This window comes from Pseudonaja textilis, chromosome 1, assembly GCF_049901715.1.
Source record: "Pseudonaja textilis isolate UNSWEBS1 chromosome 1, rPseTex1.2, whole genome shotgun sequence".
NCBI classification, from domain to species: Eukaryota; Metazoa; Chordata; class Lepidosauria; order Squamata; family Elapidae; genus Pseudonaja; species Pseudonaja textilis.
This window is the reverse complement of record NC_141990.1, coordinates 235,542,525-235,565,854: the sequence shown is the minus strand read 5'-3', so window position 1 is coordinate 235,565,854 and position 23,330 is coordinate 235,542,525. Positions and strand designations below refer to the sequence as shown.

Sequence of the window (23,330 nt, the reverse complement as noted above, 5' to 3'; positions counted from 1 at the left end):
TTATTTCAGTAATGCAACTTAAAAGGTGAAACTAATATATGAGATAGACTCATTACATGCAAAGCAAGATAGTTCAAGCCGTGATGTGTCATAATTGAGATGATGATGGTTTACAGCTCATGAAAATCCCAAATCCACAATCTCAGAAAATTAGAATATTGTGAAAAGGTTCAATATTCTAGGCTCAAAGTGTCCCACTCTAATCAGCTAATTAAGCCATAATACCTGCAAAGGGTTCCTGGGCCTTAAAATGGTCTCTCAGTCTGGTTCAGTAGGAATCACAATCATGGGAAAGACTGCTGACCTGGCAGTTGTGCAGAAAACCATCACTGACACTCTCCATAAGGAGGGAAAGCCTCAAAAGGTAATTGCAAATGAAGTTGCTGTATCAAAGCACATTAATAGAAAGTTATGTGGAAGGGAAAAGTGTGGAAGACAAAGGTGCACAAGCAGCAGGGATGACCTCAGCCTGTAGAGGAGTGTCAGGAAAAGGCCATTCAAAAGTGTTGGGGACTTTCACAAGGAGTGGACTGAGGCTGGAGTCAGTGCATCAAGAGCCACCACACACAGACGGATCCTGGGCTTCAAATGTCATATTCTTCTTGACGGCTTATGCTGAATTCAGACAAGTTTGTGGGCTTGGCTTGAAAGATAGCCAAGATTTATGTCAAAATAGCTTTGTTTTGGAAAGGACCTTTTAGTTTTTTACCCACTTCTTTCTACAGTACGCAAACAGCAACTTCCTTTTCTGTGCAGACACTTGGGCTATTATGACTCCCTCGCTATGTAGTGAAGGTGGTTTATAAAAAGAAGCCCTGGCCTAAGCATATCTGTTTCTGAAATCTTTTAAAAGTGAACAGCCTAGGACTCGTAAACACAGCCTGTCCTGAGCCCTTTTGTAAGCTTAGATAGAGTTGACTGTTACTGCAGTTGCTGCCATTTTGAGCTGGGTGATGCTGAAAAATACAGAATAAACCCTCTAAAATAGACTTTGCATAATTTAAACAAAACAAAGAAGTTCCAAATTCTCCTGATACCCAGAGATCCCATCTTGAAAAATGCTGGTACTGACTGTTTACTCACCGATTTTGTCCATTGTCATGTTTGTGTGTGTATGCAGCTGCACATATACATTAAATGTGACCTCCAACCATTACAACTTTGCCACTTTTGAAAAATTCTGAAATATCTTTTGCCAGGAATGGAGAATGGGGAGGGAAATATTATCTTTATTAAAGAACAGAGGAAATAGAGAAAAGAATGGATGCCCTGGGATATGTAATTATTTTGTAAACTTCTTGATGCGGGTGAAGCTTTACTACTTCCAAATTCATGCCTCTGAACTTGCATAATTTAAATCAAACAAGCACCTAGGTTAATGGGAAATGAATTGGGCAACTTCCAAAGCCCAGGATCTGGTTGTGCAATTGGTCAGGCTATTTGCAGAGCGTTGTTGTTGTTGTTCTATTTGTCTTCTGAAGGAAAAACACAGGTTGGCTCATGGTGTTCCCTGCCTGTTTTTTGCAGTTTGAAATAAACACATCTGAAAATGATTCCAGGCTGGTTCCAAACTATCTAGTGAGAGCATTGGGACTCAAAATTCAGTGGTTTGGAAGTGTCTAATTTTAAACAAAAAGTAAAAATAGGATCCTTTGCCTTTAATCTTTGGATCAGGATTACCTTGTAATTTCTTTTTTTTTTTGTAAACATTTTTATTTGGGTTTTCACAAAATATAATACAAATAAAATATTTTTTTTTGAGAATAGCATGACCCCGGATTATCACTTCTCCATACAGACACAAACTCAATTTCATATTCATCTTTGTATTCTATTCCATTTTAGCATTTTCTCAGTGGTTTTTCCCTTCCCTTAGTTTTCTCAGCCTTGTTTTTAGTTGTCTCATTCCTTTCTAAATTCAATTATATATCTTTTTCTAAGTTTCGATATCTTTCAGATCATATTTATATTTCTGTCTGTCCTGTTTCAATTTCATATTATCTTTTCTCATTAAACCAATTTTCCCCTGTAGTTACTGATTGGAGTGTGACACCTTTGTATCTTTTAGTTTTTATCCATTCAAATCTTATTTAAACTTCAATTTATACCTTTACAATTATAACATTCAGTATCTAACCTCTATTTTATAACACATAAATTTTGCCAATCGAATTCTGCTTGGTACATTCTTAAAACATGCACCGAGTTCTTAAAGAGAAAAAATATATATAACAACAATAAATAAAATACTTATTTGATTCCAATTCAGCTCTATCATTAATGTTAATTATAATCTTCCATTAATCTTTAACATTTCTTTTTAATTAAATAGAATAGTTCCTTAGCAACACTTATAATATTTCCATTTTTTTCATATTTCTTTCATATTTCTTTTCACTTAATTTTTTATAAATTCTTAATAACAATTAAAATGTTCCCATCCTTTCCTAATTTCATTCATTCTCTTTATTTCATTTATTTATTAACAAACATTTCATTACATTACAATAAGTATTTTATCTATCACTTTAATCACACTTGTTTCATATTTTCTATATTCATTTCTATTTCTAATATAACAATGCTATCTTTTGTACCCTTGCAGAATCCTCTCTTTCAATTAAATTTTCACGCATTGTCTCTATGTCTTCTAAATAGGCTTATACCTTTAATTCTTATACGTTTTCCCTGTTTCTCTATCTCCTGTTTCTGTCCTTTATAACTTCTTTTCCTTTCCTTCATCCCCCTCTTCTCCCTCCCCCTTTTGACCCCTTGTCTCTCTAATTCTAACTATCTCTTCTGTAATCCCCTCTTCTGTTTTTTCCTAATGTTGTAATTGCTTTTCAAACTATTCTTTTTTTTTTGGTTGTTTTTTCAGATCTTAACTTTTTCACTCTCTTTCCCCCCTTTCCTCCTCCCCCCACATAGAATTACTTGGTCATTAAAGATAGCTTCTTCTTTGTCCCGCCCTTCTTGTTCTGGAAGCATTTCTTGTTGTTTCTCATAGTTCAGGATCTCCATTTCTAAGAATTGAAATACAAAGCTAAAAAAACCCTCTTCCTTCTTGTGCATCTTCTTTCTATTTTTTAAGTTCCATTTTCAGTTCTTCCAAGAGTGATGCCATTTTAAACATTTTTAAACAACCACCTGATTGATTTTAGTCCTTTAAATCTAATAACCCAAAATCCAAAAATCACAAAATAATCCAAATAATCCAAAGCTGTTTATTCTTGCTTCTTTTTTCCACTTTCTCTTCCTGGGGTTCTATTTATCTTGTTACAAAGTTTCAGTTAAAATGTATCTTTTAGGAATCTTGTGAAAGTTTCACTGTTAATTCCTTTTACTTCCAGGCGCTCTCCTCCATTTTTCCAGATCCCACCCTTTTATTTTTTCCTTTTCTCTCCTTTCCTTCTTTTAAAAGTCTTTAAATATCCAAAAATCTTTATTATCCCTTTGACATTTTATTTTCAGCTTAAATGCCTATTAATGTCAAAGTGCATTTTTATCAATTTCTTACTTAAGTCTCTTAGCTGTCAATATGGGGAAGGAAAGAAAAACAAAACAAAATCTTTCCCCTTCCCTCTCTCCTTCGTCACTTCAAAAATCTTCTTTGGGAACAAGTTATTCTTTGTAGTTCAAATTCCAGGGTACCTTATGTTGTTGCTTTTTCAGTTCAACCTGGTCAGTCAAAACTTTCTCTTCTTATCTTCCTCCTCCTGCACAATCTTTTCCGGTTGGGTTCTTCTTTGAGGTGGCCATTTCTGACCACTGCTGCAACTGCCTTCAGGAAAGGGAGTAATGGCCAACCGAGGAGAGAGATGCAACTCTCCTCAACCCTACTGGCAGTCTCCCCTCTCTTCACCACTACAGGGTGGCTTTGCCCCAAATCCAGCCGGCTCAGGGCACTCTGGCGATGAGCACAATCGAAACCGCACACAATTGCGGATTTCGGTCCGTCGCCGAAGAAACACAAACCGGAAGTCAGGATTACCTTGTCATTTCTGTGTCTATTGTCTAGGGCAGCTGTCCCCAAACTGGGTATCCTACAGATATGCAGATTTTAACTCGCAAAATTTGTCAACCAGCAAGGTAATTACTAATGATTTTAGAAATGCACTGCCACATATCCAAAGGTTGGAGAAAGCTAGGCTAAGGCAAGGGTAGGGATCATATAGCTCTCTGGAGCAGGCGTGTCAAACTCATGTTGTGATGGTGGTGTCAAGTGATATATCGGGAGTTCCCACCCCTTTGCTAAGCTGGACATGGGCGTGGCCAGTGTGTGACGCATCCGGCCTGTGGGCTGGGAGTTTGACAACCCTGCTCTAGAGGTTTTTGGGCACCAGCTCACATCAGTTCTAATTGGTTCTGCTAGAGCTTCTGAAACTTATTAATAGCTAGAGGAATACTGATTCAATAAATCTGGCTTGAACCATTTCAAATGATATGAACTACTCTTTTACTTACCAGATTTCTAGAAGGAAAAAAAGTAATTTTAGAGATTTTAAATCTCCTCCCTTCCCAATATTATGGATACATTCTCTTACTTGAGTGGATCATTGTTAGGCTCCTCTACATTTTTTTCTTCCTGAATTAATTACATGTGTGAATCTCTCCAGTTAGGAATTTTACAGTGAGTGGGATCATGAAACAGGTTTGGCTTTATGATGATTCAACTGCATACAAAAATGAAGGTATTATTTTCACAAATGTGCTGAAAAAAATGAAACCACATTTTGATATTGTTGTCAATGGGTTCCTATTCACTTTTAATTTATTTCATGGTGATAGTAACTCATGGCTTTTCAGTATAAAACATCAGGGTTGTAGGGGAAGAGGAGCTTCAGCAAAAGGCTTGGATATGTGGAAAATCCTTGCACCTTTCTAAAGGACCTCATACAAGGTCAGTGTCTTGTTGCAGGAAGCTGTAAGTTAGGAATTCATGATAAAGTGAAACAAAAACCTAGGGAACAACTAAACAAGACTTGCTTATTTGGCTTGGCACATGACTACTTTTGGAAAAAAATTCCACTCAGAATTATAGTGTGATCTTATACAGGCCATTTGGGAAAAGGCTGAACCAAGACATTCACTTGAAAAGAGCATTACAGAGTTAACAGAATGTGTCATGTGTTAATTATAGCTGGCAGCTCTCTTTAGAGTGGAAAAAATTATTCATGTCTGATTGAGAAACATTTCTAAAGTTGTTCAGTCCACTGGGAACATTTATTTCCTCTTTGTAAAGTAAAAAGCAGTCATAGAAGTTACAATTATCTATCACACATAGTTCTGAATTTCTGAGAATTTAATCAATTTTATACATACGTATTCATCTATTCTTTTAGATGAATACACTCATTCTTTGAGCTTATCCTTTCAAAACCAAGCAGTTTAAAATCTCATTGTTTTAATATAATAGTTTTAAGTTTGCTCTCAAAATCTTTGGGGTATAAAAGTTCTTAATTTTGGCAGGGATATGTCCTGTGACAAATAGGATAACAGATAACAGATAATCAGAGTTGGAAGGGACCTTGTAGGTCATCTAGTCCATCCCCCCCACCCAAGCAGGAGACCCTACACCATTTCTGACAAATGGCAGTCCAATCTCTTCTTGAAGGTCTCAAGTGATGGTGCTCCCACAGTTTCCGAGGGCAAGCTGTTCCATTGGTTGATTGTTCTCATTGTCAGAAAGTTTCTCCTTATTTCCAGGTTAAATCTCTCCTTGTTCAGTTTCCATCTATTATTCCTTGTCTGGCCTGCAGGCGCTTTAGAAAATAGCTTGACCCCTTCCTCTCTGTGGCAGCCCCTCAAATATTGGAAGACCTTTCTCTTGTCTCCCCTCGTCCTTCTCTTTACTAGACTAGCCAAGCCCAGTTCCTGTAACCGTTCTTCATATGTTTTAGTCTTCAGTCCCTTAATCATCCTGGTTGCTCTTCTCTGTACTTTTTCTACAGTCTCAACATCTTTTTTATAATGTGGTGAACAGAACTGGATGCAGTACTCTAGATGTGGTCTTACTAAGGCTTTATAGAGTAGTATTAGTACCTCCCTTGATCTTGATTGTATCCCTTTACTGTTTCTGTTTCCTTACTTTAAAAAAAAAACCTTAACTAAATGTAAGTATGTACAATATGGCTTTTGTCAGACTTAAAGATTTATATTCAAACAGGATGAGCTAGATACTTGTTTTTATTTATTTATATGATTAAATTTATAGGTCACCTGAATCCAGTATGATATGTTTTATATAGGAATGATGGAGAACAAAGAGGATCATTATATTAGAAGACTCTTTTAGGAAGATTAATTATTGTCACAATAATTGGGGAACTTTCCAACAAGATGAGAAGAATGCCTACATATAACAGCAAAAGAGCAGGGGATGGAAAAAGAGTACACAAAAGTTAAATAAGTTTCACATGGCTTTCTGAATATTTGAATCGAATTGCTTGCTATTCTCGTGGATTAACAAAATATGGGTTAAAAAAAAGGAACCTCCTTGATTTTATTTATCCTGTATTTAACATTGTGATGTACCTTATTAGCAATTAATAAGATACACTTCTTTGTTTTCTTCTTATACCTCTTGGCTGTTTGATCTCTTGGCAGCATTCAGTAACATTGACCAATATATCCTGTTGGACTGCCTATAAGGTTTGGGAGTAAGGAGGACTTTTTAATGATGATTCTCTCCTTTTGTGGATTGTTCCAATTAAAGGCAATGAGGAAAGAACCATCAAGGATCTGCTTCAGTATTGGATGCCAGGGCCTGGCTCTCTTTTGTCTATATGAAGCCATTGGGAAAGGCCACCTGGTCAATCTGAGGGGAAGTTATCAGTATGCTGATAATACTGTTCTAGATTGTCACCCAGGACAGAAATGTTGTTGTAGCTCTCGCCTTTTGCTAATGCTTGGAGGCTGTGAGGGACTAAATTGGACAAAACAAGCCTAAATTGAATCTCAGAAAGATGGAGTTATTGGATGCCCCAATTGCAGCTCTTCCTGAGAGGCCATGGTGACAGTGATTAATGCTCTCATCCTTATGTACTTTAGACTAGAACAATGTAATCTGTGTGGGACTACTTTGGAAGTGGACTTAGACTTTGCCGTTGGAACAAAATGTGAAAGTCAGGTTGCAAGGTACTACTGATTTTGCAGAATAGAAGAGGAAGAACTGAAGATAATGCAAAAATCTGCAAATAGAAATAAAATCACTGTGGTGAAAGAAAGCAAAAAGATAGTACCAATAATAACAGGTGTCTTGGATGCAATCCTGAAATACAGTATTTGGAGCACCACTTGAACACCATTAGCACTGACAAAATGTCCAGTCAGCTGCAAAAAGTCACTTTATTTGGAATAACTTAAATCTTGTGACCTTGGTTTTAATACCATCAAATAACAACTTCTGCCTATCCCAGGTCCTTGCAAAGGACTTGATAGGTGGTTAAAGATAGACTGGTTGTGGCCAACCATAATAATAATTTTATTTTTGATTTCTTTTGCCACAGTCTTTTTACTTCTATTTTAGATGTTGGATAGATGGATGGACGGGTGGACAGACGGACGGATAGACAGAAGGGACTTATGTATGGTGCTGTAATTAGTCTTGGTATGAAAACTCATCTTTCTTTAATGGGCTGCAGAATCAGTACAAATCTGTGCAAGAATTGCCTCTGGAAAAAGTTGATATCTGGAGATCATATAATTTAGCAGTAGGTCAACATTTCCCCAAAGTCTGCATTTACCGTATTTACCGGACTATAAGCCGCTCCTTTTTTTCCGACGCTTTGAACCCTGTGGCTTGTACAACAATTCGGCTTATCTATAGATTTTTCTTCGCTAACTGCCATCGGGGACGCAAAAATGTGACAGACGCAAGAGGTCAATGCAAAGAAGAAGACGCTACCAGTAGTTTTTGGCGCACTTGACACAAGCAGCACGACATGCACGAACGCAAAATATTTTTCATACCCTCATCATGGAAAGTACATGAAGAAAAGCACATGATGCAACTTTTAAGTTGAAAGCAATCAATCTGTCTATCCAGAAAGGAAATAGAGCTGCTGCATATAAGCTTGGCATTAATGAATCAATGGTGAGATGTTGGAGACCGCAGCGTGAAGAACTGATTCAATGCCAAAGGACAACAAAGGTTTTCAGAGGCCATAAAAGCAGATGGCCTAAACTTGAAAACATTCTTGAGGACTGGGTGAACACAGAGAGCAGACGGCCGAGGTGTATCCACCATGCAGATCTGACTGAAAGCTAAAACAATCACCAGCGAAATGGGTATTGAAGATTTTAAAGGTGGACTGTCACGGTGTTTTAGATTTATGAGATGAAAAGATCTGTCCATCAGGGCGCAGATGACTGTCAGCAACTCCCTTCCGACTATGAGGAAAAAGTTGCAAACTTCCACAAATTTATTGAAACAAAACTAGCCGAGAATTCCATTAGACCAGATGACATCATAAATATGGATGAAGTACCTTTAACGTTTGACCTGCCTCTAACTAGAACTATTAACAAGACAGGAGCGTCATCCATTATGGTGAAAACAATTGGCCACGAGAGAACACATTTCATGTGTGTTTTGAGCTGCACCACATCCAGACAGAAGCTTCCAAAGATGGTGATTTTTAAGCGGATGACTATGCCAACAGAAAAACTCCCGAAAAGAGTGGATGATAGAAAGCCTAATGACTGAATGGCTGACAGAATGCTACAGTAAGTGCCCAGGAGGATTTTTTCACTGGAAAAAATCATTGCTTGTTTTGGACAGTATGAGGGCCCATATAATAGATTCTGTGAAAGCAGCCATCAAGAGAACAAACTCAATTCCAGCTGTGATTCCTGGAGGTACAACTAAGTTTTTGCAGCCACTTGACATCAGTGTGAATCATGCATTTAAAGCGCCACTCCGAGGTGAGTGGGAGGCTTGGATGACCAGCGGTGAGAAATCATTCACAAAAACTGGCCGCATGCGAAGAGCATTCTTCTCTTTCTCTGTAAATATCTCATTTCACAACGTATATATCTGCGGCTTATAGACTGGTGCGGCTAATATATGTAAAAAAAAAAATTATTTTAAAATTAAGTGGGTGCGGCTTATATTCTGATGCACTCTATAGTCCAGTAAATATGGTAGTCTCAGAATACCTTTTGGCGGTAACATGTGAAAGTTGAAATGTAAAACTAGGCTTGGCTTATAATAATCATTATTTATTACAAGCATCAACATATTGCATCTTCTTAAATAAATCAGAGCAGTTGCAATCACCTTTAAAAACAAGAAAAAAATAATCTATCTTCAAAATAAATATTTAAGCATAATTTTACATCTACACACACTCCCTAGCCCAAACCTGGGGCTGGAGGGGAATGCAACATCTCAGCTTTGCTAAAGACTCCAAATATTTTGCATAATTACCCAGTTACCATGGTTCTTCTCATTCCAATGTTTGCTATACCTCTCGGTTTAAATAAATCTTGTAAAAAAAAAAAAATCAATATAGCTCCTCTATGCATTTGATGAAGCGAACTGCCATTTATGAAAGTGTATACCTTTTAACAATGTGTTAACTGGAAACAATGCTACAAGGCTTCTTCTGGTGTTTTGCTACCGTAGACTAACGTGGTTCTCCTCCAACCATTAACTTTTGTGTAATTCTAAGAAATTCAGGTCTATTTTCAAGAACAGAAGGAGTAAATTGTAGATGGGCCTTCTCCTTCTCGTGTTGCAGAACTAGATCAATCATTTCCCCTCTCGCTCTTGATTTAAGCCTGTAGCGTAATCAGTGGTGGGATTCAATTTTTTTTTACTACCGGTTCTGTGGGCGTGGCTTGGTGGGCGTGGCAGGGGAAGGATACTTTAAGATCCAGTCACAAGTGGTATTTGCCGGTTCTCTGAACTACTCAAAATTTCTGCTACCAGTTCTCCAGAACTGTCAGAACTTGCTGAATACCACCACTGAGCGTAATCAAATAGTTTAACATGTGAAGGATCAATTTTTTGACCCCCAAACTACACAATCAAGCCCTAGATTACAAATTAGCTCAATTTGTTATGATCAAAAGGTGGGGGTGGATGGAAGGTCCAAGCATTTAGCCTGAGATTAATTAGGGCACAATCCTTAGGCCTCTCCCTTGCATGCCAATGCTGACAGGGATATTTTGGATTTCCTCTCTGGGTTCTCATCTTGGAAAGAAGAATTTGGAACCTGATCCTCTTTCTCCTGTTCCCCATAGCCTCCATTGCTGGCTGCTTCTGTCTGTGTCTGAGGGGTGGAAAAGACAAATTCCAGATTTGTTTCTAGCTTTGCAAATTGTTTCCAGGCCCGAGTTTGGCTGTAGTTCTTGAAACTCTGCTTCAGTATAATATAAGATTTCTGGCTGGATAGCTCAGGCTTCATTTTAAAGCATTCCATTAACATAGGAAGAACTCAGACCAAGCAAGTGTTTTATATTTCTCCCAGGCGAAGGCAGACACTGTTTATGTTAAATGGTTCTAGTGCTCCTCCCATCAAACTAGTTCTAAACAAGCAAGAGAAGTGAAGACACCTTCAGTCTGAATTTAACTCCTGGTGAGTGCACCAATATATCCACAGCACAGTATTCTTGACCACAAGCCAGAAATGATTTAGTATTGCCATCTTCTGAGACAGTTTTTTTTTTTTAAAAAAAGCTTCTCAGTATAGTTTACAATCCTGGTATTCCTGGGAGGCCTCCTCCACATATTAACCAGACCCAATACTGCTTAGCTCCCAAACCCAGACAAAGTTAGTCACACGTCGCCAGTTGCGGAGACCAAATAACAAACAAACAGCCTGTTACAGCAATGACTAAATAAACTTCAGAATCTGAATAGGACTCTGATTGACCATAACATATGGAATTGGTTACTGTAGTTATTTATTTTTGTTTTTTGGTCAGGAAAGTACTTTAAAAGAATTCATTGTTTGGCTCCAAACTTTATCTTGGTTGCAGTAAGCATCTTCTTCCTGCAGTGGAAAATGAGGACACAATATCTAAAGTAAATGGATTGCATTAAAGTAAAGTTGCTTGGAAGCCAGTTTGGCATGCAAATGGGATAAATTTCTATTTCACTCTATCCTGCTCTATATAAAATGAAAACAGCAGAACCAAACTGTGAAATGCCATTCACATAATTAAGAATAGAATGTTCTTTTGAAAATATATAACAAACACGGAAGGCCTTACTGAGATCAGAATATTAATTTGGTTGGCTTTAACCCTTTGCCTCCCTCGCCCCAAATATTGGTTGGAGCTCTGATGTTTGCTGTTGACATAGGAAGAGAAACTTCCTTCCATAACAAGAAGTGAGGGGTCCTTGGTAGTCTCTGAACTTGGTTGTTTTCTTGCAGACATTTCATTACCCAATGAAACAAACAATGAATTGTGTAATGAAACATCTGCAAAAAAACAAGCAAATTCAGAGGGCACCAAGGACCCCCCATTTCAACCCTGAGCTATAAATATTCTCCTTTATTGATACCAACAAGTGCCATTTCTCCCCTCCTGTCTCTCTTCCTATATCCTGATCTGCACTGGATTCTACGTATTTCTTATCTCTATTTTAAAAGTACAGTGAGCAATTTGTATGAATGACATGAATATGCAGCTTGAACAAAAATAGACAATTAAAAACAACCTCAATTTCTCGTTCAGAATAGGCTAATATAAGTGTAGGCAGTTAGACCACCTAGTGTTCATGAGGGTGCATTTGTATCAAAGTACCAAAAATAGCAGTCATATTTTCCAACACACAAATGCACAAAACACTTCACAGTTGCAAAACAATTCTTTCCAGTATTGGGACAATCAACTTCACATCTTGAACTGCTGCAACTTGTATGCCAACATCCTAGTTCAATTGAGAGTATATTATCCTACTGTCTCTGTGTATGGTTCTCGAGCTGCACAGTGGCAGAGAAAAAGGCAATTCAGAGGGTGATTAAGATGGCCCAAAACATCATTGGCTGCTCACTCCCCTCTTTGGAAGAACAGTATAGGAATAGATGTAAGAGGAAGATATTTAATATATTGAATGACTCCTCTCATCCGGGACATCAGCTCTTTGAACTATTACCATCAAGAAGGAGATTCAGGGTATTAAGAACAAGGACGACTAGATTTAAGAACAGTTTTTATCCAAGTGCAGTTTTGAGTTTGAATGCAGGGTCATAAGATTTTTGTGGAATTTAATGGCTGAGAGTAATGGGGTATTTACATTTTTAAATTGTATAGAGATTATTGTATGGTCTGTTGTGTTTAATTTTATTTTTCTTTCAATGGTGTTGTCCAGTTTTACTTGTGGAAGAGCACCTCATTTCGTTGCACCCGCTTGCGAGTGTAATGACAAATAAATTCTTATGTCTTATGTCTTATGTCTAGATACCCAACAATCTGCTCTCAGGCACGCAGCATGTGCGCATGCGCAGTGGGGCTCTTCCTGGCAACCTCTTGCATGCCGGCAGAAGTGGCTCTGCATGCTACTTCCGGCATGCGTGCCATAGGTTTGGCATCAAGGCCTTAAGACTGTTCCTTTTCACCATTCCTTGTCTTTTTCTTCCTGTGCAAAAATATGTGGAACGCTATTTTTATTTTGACCTTACTTAAAAAGAAATTGTAGCTGTTTAATGAACAAAAATATGATTTCCGCTTGAATGCAATTGTTAATTTTTATTCCAGAGATAGAGATTGCTTTTATATAGAGTAGCAGAAAAGATATACACATAGGGTTTTTAGTTTTAAATTAATAATGTAACTCACATTACTTGTTTCATTCCGCTGCAAATCAAACTGCTCACTTGTTTTCATAACTTCAGCCATTTGTTATTTAATGTCTTTTGATATATCATGAATATATGTATGAAGAGTGTCACTTGACATTAGTATCTATTCACTTTTCTTGCAAGATCAGCCCCACAGGTCATGTCTACCATGTCTCTATCTCCTGATTTCAGGAGGTCCCCATCAATAGCATATCATTTATTTTGCTTTGCAGTCTGTCAAGCAGCATGACAAAAACAAAGATTAGGTTGCTGCATAGGATACAGTGTTTCGCTTTATAGGTTGGAGTGTCCAATCTCTGTTGTTAAAACTGTTCTTCCCTTTCAAAGTTTCTCTATTCGTTGCCAGCAAAAGTCCTTGTTTAATTTTAAGTTGCTCTTTAGCTTATTCTGCTTTAGAAATTCATTAATTAGAACACATATCAAACACATGTGAGAAAAGTGAATCTTATCTCTTTAAAAATCTTCTTTATACTGATTTAAGGATTTGCCTATAGATGGGTTATGGGATGAAGAGTTATCAATTTTGTTTTTACTTGTTATGAAGTAAAAGTCATTTTTGGAAGTCATTACTTTCATTTTTATCTTTTTCTTTATACTTCTTTTTCTTTCTTTGCACTTTATTTTTTTATTTTATTTTATTATTTTATTTCTCCCCCCCCCCCCCCCCAGTTTAGTCTGTATATGCTTTTACTATTAAATTCTTTAATAACAAATTAATCAAAATATTTAATGAAAATTATGAAAAGTTCTACTATTTGTATTTATTTAGCATGACCAAAGTTCTAAATTCCAGCATGAAGCTTCACTGAAAGTGGTTTAGATAATCCACATCCTCCGAAGTTCTCATCAGCTGCAGGGCAAACCTCTCAGCAACCTACACCAGTAAAGGAAGGTTGGAATAGTTGATAGTTATCAAAGGTCCAGAGATGGCCTCTTTAGAGGGCACCACTCTTTCAAGGCTGAGGGCACGCACCACCCCAACCATCAAGGAAGCTGATGCTGTAGAAGGGACTCAATCACAGCTCATCTTCTTGGCTACTTGACAACATGGAGAGTTGTCTTATTTCCTCAGGAGTAACTGATTCAAATGCATCCTGGAGGCCCCAGGCAACTCAGCCTACCTGTCCAGTCAGAGTCCAAGGTGAAACAAATCTGCCAGACAGCCTGAATAATCCTCCCAAGGGCCCAGCAGATTTTTTTTTTGAGAGGGCTCTTCTTACCCAATAGGGACTGGTTTACCTTAAATAGAAGTGTTGGCCAGCTATCAGGGGATAGAGTAAGGGTGAGAAAACATTGGCAATTTATCACTTTATTGCCACAATCTCATGTTAGAGTTAATCTCTAATATGAGATCCAGTTTGGTGTAGTTTCTATGCCTAGCCTGAGCCTAAGGCATCATGCTAGAAACTGGGATACCATGAGTTCCAGTCCTGTCTCAGGTACAAAGCCTTTGTCTCAAGGAAGGAGGCAATGACAAACCTCCTCTGAAAAACCTTGACAAGAAAACTGCAGGGACTTGTTCAGGCACTCTCCAAGAAATGGACATGGTTGGTTGGATGGAAGAAAAAAAAAACATTCCAATATAGACTCTTTCCCATGTCTAGTCAGACTCAGTGTGGCTGATATAAGAGACCAAGAAATGGTTAGTATCAGAAGTAAATAAGACAGATTAATCAGGGAGTGTGAATGTTGTTAAAAATGAAAGAGATGGAATCTTTATCTCTATTGCTATGATGACCCAAGGACTACTGTTGTGCTCTGCTAATATATAAGTAGGGAGAATGCACACAAAAACTACAGGAGATTTCATTTTTTTAAGTGTAGCTGTTAAGTGTGACAGAGTTGTTGGTAGAATTTTGACTGAAATAGTATGAGAAGTGACAATGAGCAACATTTGGGGAGTTTTAGGCAGAAGGTTTTCAAAACAGATTTTTGCTTTCCAGCAGATAAACTGAGAAATATAATAAAAGTTTATTATATAATAGGTTTAGGGAAGCCATTTAATGAATAGACTTGAATTATATAGTATTTTTTCAAGGGAATGAAATTGAAGTATGGTTGATGAATGCTTCCATTATGCAGTGCTTGAATAACAAAACATAAATTGAATTATTAGAGGTGGTTCAATAGTAAGTCAAGGATTCTGTGTTCTTGATTTAATATCTTTATGGATAAATTTATGTGGAATGGTTGTGGTAGTCATAGAGTAATATTTGTGGGGATGTGAATCAGTGGTGGGATTCAAATAATTTAACAACCGGTTCTCTGCCCTAATGATTTCTTCCAACAACCAGTTTACCAAACTGCTCAGAAAGTTAACATCCGGTTCTCCCGAACTGGTGCGAACTGGCTGAATTTCACCACTGATGTGAATGTAGGCGTAACACAGTATGCAGTTGATATTGTGTTGTTAGCTGAAAACTCAAATAATTTCCAGTGAAAATTCAATAAATTATATAATGCAATGTGGAATATGTTTCTGATCAAAGACCACTAAGTAAATTTGGCAGAGAAAAGGGAGTGACAAGTGAAGAAAAACTAAAGCAAATAGATGAATGTCTGTGTTTTAGTTGGGTTCTTGGCTGATTTTGGAGACACATTTAAAAGCCAGCGTGTAGATTAAATACCATAATAGTTTTATGCAGGAGTTCTCATTTTTTTTAATGGAAAGATATTACAAAATGATAAATGAACTTGCATGCCCACAACTTGTTGATAAAATGAATGACATCATTTGGGTTAAGGATTTCAGGAAACCATCACACTACTTCCTCTAAGATGCAAAACTTCCATAATACTTTCTTGATTTAGCTTAACATTACCAGTGCATTAGTCATTAATTTTACTAATATCTTCCTCTGAAATCTGTAGGGTAGAAATATACTGTTACATGCTACATCAGAAATCACTATTATCACTATTAGCTCTGACAAATGGCTAGATCCAATATTTTAACTATCTCTCAAAACTCATGCTGGGCTTTGCCATGTAAACCTGATACGTGCTTGCATTGGCAAGACAGGAGTACATTTTGATGGAGGGGTCTTTGGTGCTCTCTGAGCACCAAGGACCCCTCGTTTCAACCTGAGCTACAAATATTCTCCTTTATTGGGGCATTTTTATCATGCTCTCACTTTGCCTGGGTTAAAAAATGCTATGACTCTTCCTCCCCTTTTAAAACTGATTGACTCCTGGTATAAATAAATAAAGAGCCTCGGTGGCACAGTGGTTAGAGTGCAGTAGTGCAAGACTATTTCTGCTGACTGCCGGCTACTTGCAATTTGACAGTTTGATCCTGACTGGCTGAAGGTTGACTCAGCCTTCCACCCTTCTGAGGTGGGTAAAATGAGAACCCAGTTTGTTGGGGGCAATAGGCTGATTCTGTAAACCACTTAGAGAGGGCTGTAAAGCACTATAAAGCAGTATATAAGTTCAAGTGCTATTGCTATAAATACTATGTGTGGTTTTACTAGAATTGTAGGAATTGCCAAACTTTTGGATCCATTCCTACAAAACAGTTGGCTGGTCATGATTTGGAAGGCTTGAGGTTTGGTTTCCTCTTTCTTGCTCTGCTTGGATTTTTTTTCTTTGGCGATTTATTCATATGTTGACTTTTTGTAAGCATCTGTATCATGAACTGATAGGACTGAGTACTACTTTGGATTCAATGGGTACTTTTGTAGCACATGGAGAACTTCATGACCCCTGTTGGTAGTCCCTTGAAGCAACTATGTCTTCCCAGGATTGCATGAGTGCCTTCTAGGGCTGCAGCATATGCTGGAAAAGGTACATTTGTGGAGCAGTTGCTGTTGGATGCTCTGTGAGTGCCAGAGATGGTATTCTGCAGGTTCTGACCAATTCTGGAGAACCAGTAGCAGAAATTTTGTGTAGTTCAGAGAACCATCAAATACCACCTCCGACTGGCCCTGCCACCATCTATTCTCTGCCTCCTGAGTCCCAACTAATTGGTTGGATCTTCTTTTGTTGCCTTGCACAGGAGAATGAAGCTGGAAAGCAGGTTAGTGGGACGGGGAGGGAATGGGATTTTGCTGTAACCTTCCCCTAGGAGTGGGGAGGGAATAGAGATTTTACAGTATCCCTCCCCTGTCATGCCCACCAAGCCACACCCACCAAGCCACACCACACCACACCACACCACGCCACCAAGCCACGCCCATAGAACCGGTAGTAAAAAAAATTGAATCCCACCACTGGTGAGTGTCCATGAATCACTAAAGTATCATTTTCTCTGTGAATCTAAAGGGGCACAGCACTACTCTAACAATTGACCGGTTACAAATGACAAGTCTAATATTTTTCATGACACCTATTAAAGAAAACTTGATGTACAGTATATCCTCAGAGCTAACAGGTTTTCACTTCCTACAGAAAGTTAAAAATTTAGGTTATTGGACTGAAATTTCTCAATCAATACTTGTCTTGGAAGAAAAGACTGTGAATGGTTTTCATTGCCTTTACCAGACAGAGCAAAGCTGAATGCATGGGAAGTCACACTCAATTCCATAAATTTCTTTAATAGTCCGGCTTAAATGATTATGAACTTTAGATGATTGAAATGAAATCCAGTGATGATGAAACAAACCAAAACTCAATTTCTGTCATAGTAGCAAGACTGATACTTACATTAGACAGATACTGTTAAGTTATCTCCAGAAGTTTATTTAAATCAAAAAAGTATACAAAAGTGTCAGTAAGGTTTAAATTCAGGTACTGCAGCAGAACCAACTATGCTGAAAATCGATGGACAAAAAATAAAATAAAAGCTGAGCATTTTCTCTCATTCATCTGGCAGAATTTTAAAAGATGTTTGCTAGTTAATGAGTTTAGAGTTCTGTTTTGACTTGCTATTTTGGGGGGCCCAAATGATGGCTTTGAGTTGCTGGATATGCTTGTGGTTGAACCATTCTTGCTGCTGGGTTTATGTCATGCCTTTGTGTTTACAGTCAATACTGTGTGCTTGTGAGGTCCTGGCTGAGTACCATTTTAAATAGCCTATCAACAAATAGTGCAGGCTTCTTACTTGCCTCTTTACTCAACTATATTTGGAACAGGTCATTGGTGGGGAGAAAACAGGTGACAAGGAGAATAAGCATCACGCATTGTTCACTCACATCAATGGAAAGTCCTGGTCCTTCTTCTGTGCAGGTCAGAAGCCAGTTTCAGATAGCTTTGCCAGGACATATTTGCCCTTTCGATCCAAATTGTTCTTACAATGGATAGAGTACCAAAGGAATGAAGTTAATGCCATCCCATAAATCTAGACAAAATGAATAAATGACAAGGAAAGAAACATTTGAAAATATATAGGTCCAATAGAACATTTCTGCACTGTTCTTCCAAGCTATGAGAACAGCGGCAACAAAATGCAGTTACAACAAAACCAACCTCTTGAAGTAGGAATAGAGTACTTTTTTAGACCAAGGTCCATATTTTCTCATGGATAATTTGTTGGAGAATGCCTACAAAGCCACGAGTTGGGTGTCACCCAGCCACATCCATACTATACACAACATCTATCCATGCATCCTTCTCCATGCACAGTGTATTTTATCTCCTTTCCTTCCTCAATATATAAAAATGCTCAATCCATTCTGTAAGACCAGGCAGAATGGATTGGGCTTGAAATGACTGAGAAAATGAACGTCTTTCAGAAAAATAAACTAAAAGTAAACTCTAAACTAAAAATAAACTTTCACTTCTTCCAGGACAAGTCTCCGTAGTCCTGGAATACATGGCTAAAATTTTCTTCTAATCTATCATAAGAAGTTGGTGAACCAACTACTACTGCTATTCAAACCAGCTTCAAGCTGGCTGAGAGAATAACACCTGCTGACTAGAAACCAACTGGAGAGGCCATTCCAGTGGGAAGAGGTAGTCGCTATGAATAGAAAAAAATGCTGATCAGTAAGTTGACATCGCGTACCATTAGCAGAAAGGAGTGATTTGCAAAGCCTTGTAACACCCTCAATAATTCCACGAAAGATGGAAAGATTAATGCAAGGAAGGAGGCAAATGTTCTTTCCAAAGGAGAAGATCAATACTTGATGTTCTTAAAACATAATTAGGAAACGTTGCAATCTTTCATCTTAATTCTTACACTGCTATCCCTTCTTTCTCCTCAAAGCAGTTTCCCAGAAATCCATTTCTTTTATACTCTAATGCAGCTACTGGCAATTAAAGAAACCAATAATAAAATGCAATAAAAGTCTAAAAGAGAAGGGAGCAACAAAACAAGATAAAGCAGATGCAGATAATGCAATTACCTGTGTATATGCACTTTCTGTCATTATATTAATCCTAAATCAGCTGCAAAATAGAATATGCAACACAAAGACTTTGATCCAGTCATCATGATTTGGGGAGGGGGGAAAGCAAGACACTACCTATAGTGGAGTTTATCTTAAGAAACTGCAGTGGGGAACAGCTTTATCTGACCTCGGTGTCAAAATTCAAGTAGGTTAAAAAAATATTGCTCATTAATTCTTTTCTAATTATATAATGACAAGGCCTGAGCTTGTCTTGACATTCAAGCTGGGAAAGAAATATCTATATTGGACTGACAGATGGCACGCAGAGCCATTTGTGCTGGTATGCGAGCCGCAGGCAAACTTAACCTCACTGCGCATGCGCGCACTTCACAGCTGATTTTCGGCAGGTTTGAAACCTTTTTCGGCCTCCCAGAGACTTGAAAAAAACCTCTGCAGGCCAAAATAGGCTTGTTTCATCACTTCCTGTAATACTGGAAGTGATGAAATGGTCCTATTATTCGGCCTGAAAAGCCTTGCAGAGGCTCAAAAAGACCTCAAACCAGCCAAAAATCAACTGTGAGGCATAGTGCAGATAAGAGGGCGGTGTGGGGGAATTGCACATGCATGCGCAGGGAGTGCGCATTGCCTTCTGGGTGCTGGCACGTGAGCTCATGAGCACCAGCGCGTGCATAATTTTTGGCACAGGAGCCCAGAAAGGTTAGCCATTACTGTGATATAGTATATGCATACAGTATTGGCATATACATTTTGCAGTTTAATCCAATACAAATCTAAGTCAAATCCCACTGAATTTACTGAAGTTTCATTTTGCATACAGGTGCATGGAGCAGTAATGTTTCTCAGCTGATTAATACAATTAATCAATTAGAAGAATTTCTTGATCATTTAATACGGCATATTTATTTACAGGACAACCTAATGTTGTTTTTAGTTCATTAACTTAAAAGAAACTATTGGCAAACACTATTAGAGGGTAGGTATGTATATAAAAAACAAGCAAATATTATTTTATAAAAGAAAAATGTTTACCTCTATGCAAATTTATGCAGGTCTCATGTAGATTTGTATTTATAAATGCAGTGGAGTAATAAATGGATCATTAGAAAACAAAGAGTTATATTTCTTGGTGAAAAAAATTAAAATCATCTAAAATCATGGCTGAATGATACTTTTATTAGTAAGTTAATTCCTATAAGCTAATACTATGGAGTTCTAATTGGTTATTGGTTGGGTTCACACATCACATAAAGCCATAAACCTTGATCCACAAGGCAGACCTCTGGGCTAAATTTAGTGGTAAACTCAAATTAAATAAATCACATATTGGTTTAAAATGATGGTGTAGATCTTATTATGAAAGATCAGAGAGAACCAATATGGAAACACTTCTGCTAGATCTAGGACAGTGATTCACTGATAGGGATCAGAGAGATAGACTGTATTCAGTGGTATAATTTCTTCAGAATAACAGAGCTGGAATTTCTTATTTTCAGAAAATAAAACTGTAATGCCTAATAATCATGACAACCAAAATGATTTCTCCTTACTTTCTGGTTGGGATAAGTGGAACCTGCCATAATGCTAGGAAGGAGATGACTTTCTGGTTGGGATAAGAATGAAGAGAAAAAACTAGTTGAAGAATAGCCACATAAAGGAGAATATTTATAGCTCAGGTCTGAAAGGAGAGGCCCTTTGCACTCTCTGAGCTTGCTTGTTGTCTTGCAGATGCTTCATTACCCAAACTAGGTAATATGTTACCTAATTAGCATGGGTGTGATGCAAATATTTTATTATTTATGGTTATGTGGGCATAGCTAGGTGGGAATGGCTAGGTGGGCATGGCCATGTGACTGGGGGGTGGCTTCTTTTTTTGTGCAGCACCCCCTCATGCCTTTTGGAGCCCAGGGGGATGGTTTGTGGGACCCCCCACTCCGTTTTTTTTCCTTCCTGTGCCTCAGGGAAGCCTCCTGGGTGGGGGGCTCCCAGGAGGCTTCCCTGAAGCGCAAGAAGGAAAAAAATGGAGTGGGGGGGTCCCACACACCATCCCCCTGGGCTCCATTTTTTGGCCTCCTGGGCCTCAGGGAAACCTCCTGGATGAAACAGTAAGATAGCAAGGGGAATGCTGGGATAGCTGATAGTCAGAACAGCTGATCTTCAGGAGGGAAAAAAAGAAATACCAGTTTGGACAAATCGGCAGCTGTTTTTTTTACCCGTTCAGCTGAACAGTAGCATTTTTTTATTATCAGTTTGCCCAAACTGGGCCGAACCAATAGAATCCCACCATTGCTAGTTAAGAGTAATGAAATGTCTGCAAGAAAACAAGCAAGCTCAGAGAGTGCCAAGAGCAGCCACATTTCCGCACTAGAAATTATGTTGGACTGGACTATCCCAAGAATAATTCAGTGCAGACCAAGTCATTTATGGGGCTCTGGATTTGATCCTCATTTATTTGTTTGTTTGTTTGTTTGTTTGATTGATTGATTGATTTTTGTGCCATCCATCTCACCCAGAGGAAACTCTTTGCACTTAGATGACCATAGAGAAAAAGTCTGAGTTCAAAAAAAATAATTTAGCTCTTGTAGTTCTTTTGGTTTAACCAAAACTTAAATTTTACTCAGCAAAAATGCAACTTTTGCTGAACTTTAGTTCTATCTCTTTGCTCAGTTTTCAATCTGCCTCAATAGGAGCCCCCCACCGCCGAGAAAGAGAGAGAGGGGGGGGGAGAGAGAGAGAGAGAGAGAGAGATACTGGAACACAAGAGTTACCATGAAGTAAACTGTGATGGTCATCAGTACAGAGATAATGTCCATATGCTTTTTCAGGAAGTATTTGATTTCTTGGAGACAATCCTGCAATTTGAAAAAAAAATAGACTTAATATCCATTATGTGGGAGTAAATAATAGTTGGAAGAAATATCCTTTTGGGTTCAGTTCCAAGTGAGGAAAAAGACACTGGAATCACGGAAGTTGCTTGGAAAGAAGGTTTATTGATGAACAGGATCACATACCTTGGACATCTTGGATGAAAAAAGGGGAGAGATGCTGAGAGTCCCTGGGTTTTATATCCTCTCTGGCTTTGAACTTCCTGGGGCACAGGAAGAGTATCTTGATTGGTTGCTGTCAGAGGTTATAGCTAGCTTTGTAGGTTGTCTGTGTGCTAAGTTTGGTTGAAACTTGGTGGGTGGTACAATGAAGGGCAATTAAACAACTCTGCCTGAAGGAGGTAGATCTTTGTTATGTAGAATATGGCCCAGGCCTTATGGCCCATTAACAAAGGTGGGAGGGCTGAGTTTCTGCCTCTCTGAATTTCTACTTTTCTTTCAGGGGAAATATTATGCCTTTTTAACATATCCTAAAATATTTCATTTTTCTAGGAGAGCTTTATTGCTACGTTGTAAAGTGAAAAGAAAGAGATTTTTATTTGGATAGTGAGGTGGTTTGAAGATAGGCTTTCCACTCCATTTCATGCACTATGATGCTCATTTCAATTCTTATCTATGCTGGAAATTAAGGTAGAATTTAGATTTTATTGTAAGCTTTACATTTAGCATGATGTGTTGCCTATCTGTTACAAATTGGAAAACTTCTTAAGTGGAACTTCACTTAATATTAAACTGAAAGATTTAGGAAAGGAAGTTAATAAAAGCAATTGCCAGGCCCAGAGACTTGGCTTCTTGGCAACCTATCAAATAAAATAAATTTTAAAAACAAATAGGCAGCAGCAGACTCCAACCAAAAAAAATTTCATTTATTTTTTGAAAACAAACATTTGAAAGATGCTACCACTGAGGTCTGTAATATTCATATTATTATGTCTAGTATTGCTGGCTACACTTGCATTTTAAATTCTACAATTTAAAATACAAATGATCTTCAGAATAAAAATGAAGTTTCACTTAATTTAGGTGAAAGATGCTGTGCAATTATAAGTATTTTTGCATTACCTCAAATGCCGTACTAGAAAGGCCTGTAAGGTAATTCAGAATTAATCATGATGTCATCTTATTATTTTGGGGGCTTTCTGTCTCTGTTCCATGCAAGGAAGTTCACAATAAAATGAAGTCAGGTTGTATAGTTTGCTATGCTGAACACCTTAGTAGGAAAAGGGTAAAACAGGAAGTGCAATATAATTACTTTTGCAATGGCTAATCATTAACTATTATACTGTATCTCATTCTGGTTTACAGGATAATATTATTAGTCTTTTTATTAAATTTATTTGCTG

The 23,330-nt window shown here is 37.9% G+C and overlaps 1 protein-coding gene across 1 annotated transcript in view; it reads right to left on the bottom strand.

Moving 5' to 3' along the window:
• Positions 1 to 10,894: 10,894 nt before the first annotated feature.
• TSPAN32 (tetraspanin 32) overlaps positions 10,895 to 23,330 on the bottom strand; it is a 40,623-nt gene continuing 28,187 nt past the window's right edge. The window contains exons 7-9 of the mRNA XM_087922969.1: positions 21,871 to 21,954; positions 17,948 to 18,093; positions 10,895 to 11,000 (exon numbers count right to left, since the gene is read on the bottom strand). Of these exons, the coding sequence (XP_087779095.1) occupies positions 17,983 to 18,093; positions 21,871 to 21,954 (195 nt within the window). The 3' untranslated portion in view covers positions 10,895 to 11,000; positions 17,948 to 17,982. The remainder of the gene's footprint in view (positions 11,001 to 17,947; positions 18,094 to 21,870; positions 21,955 to 23,330) is intronic.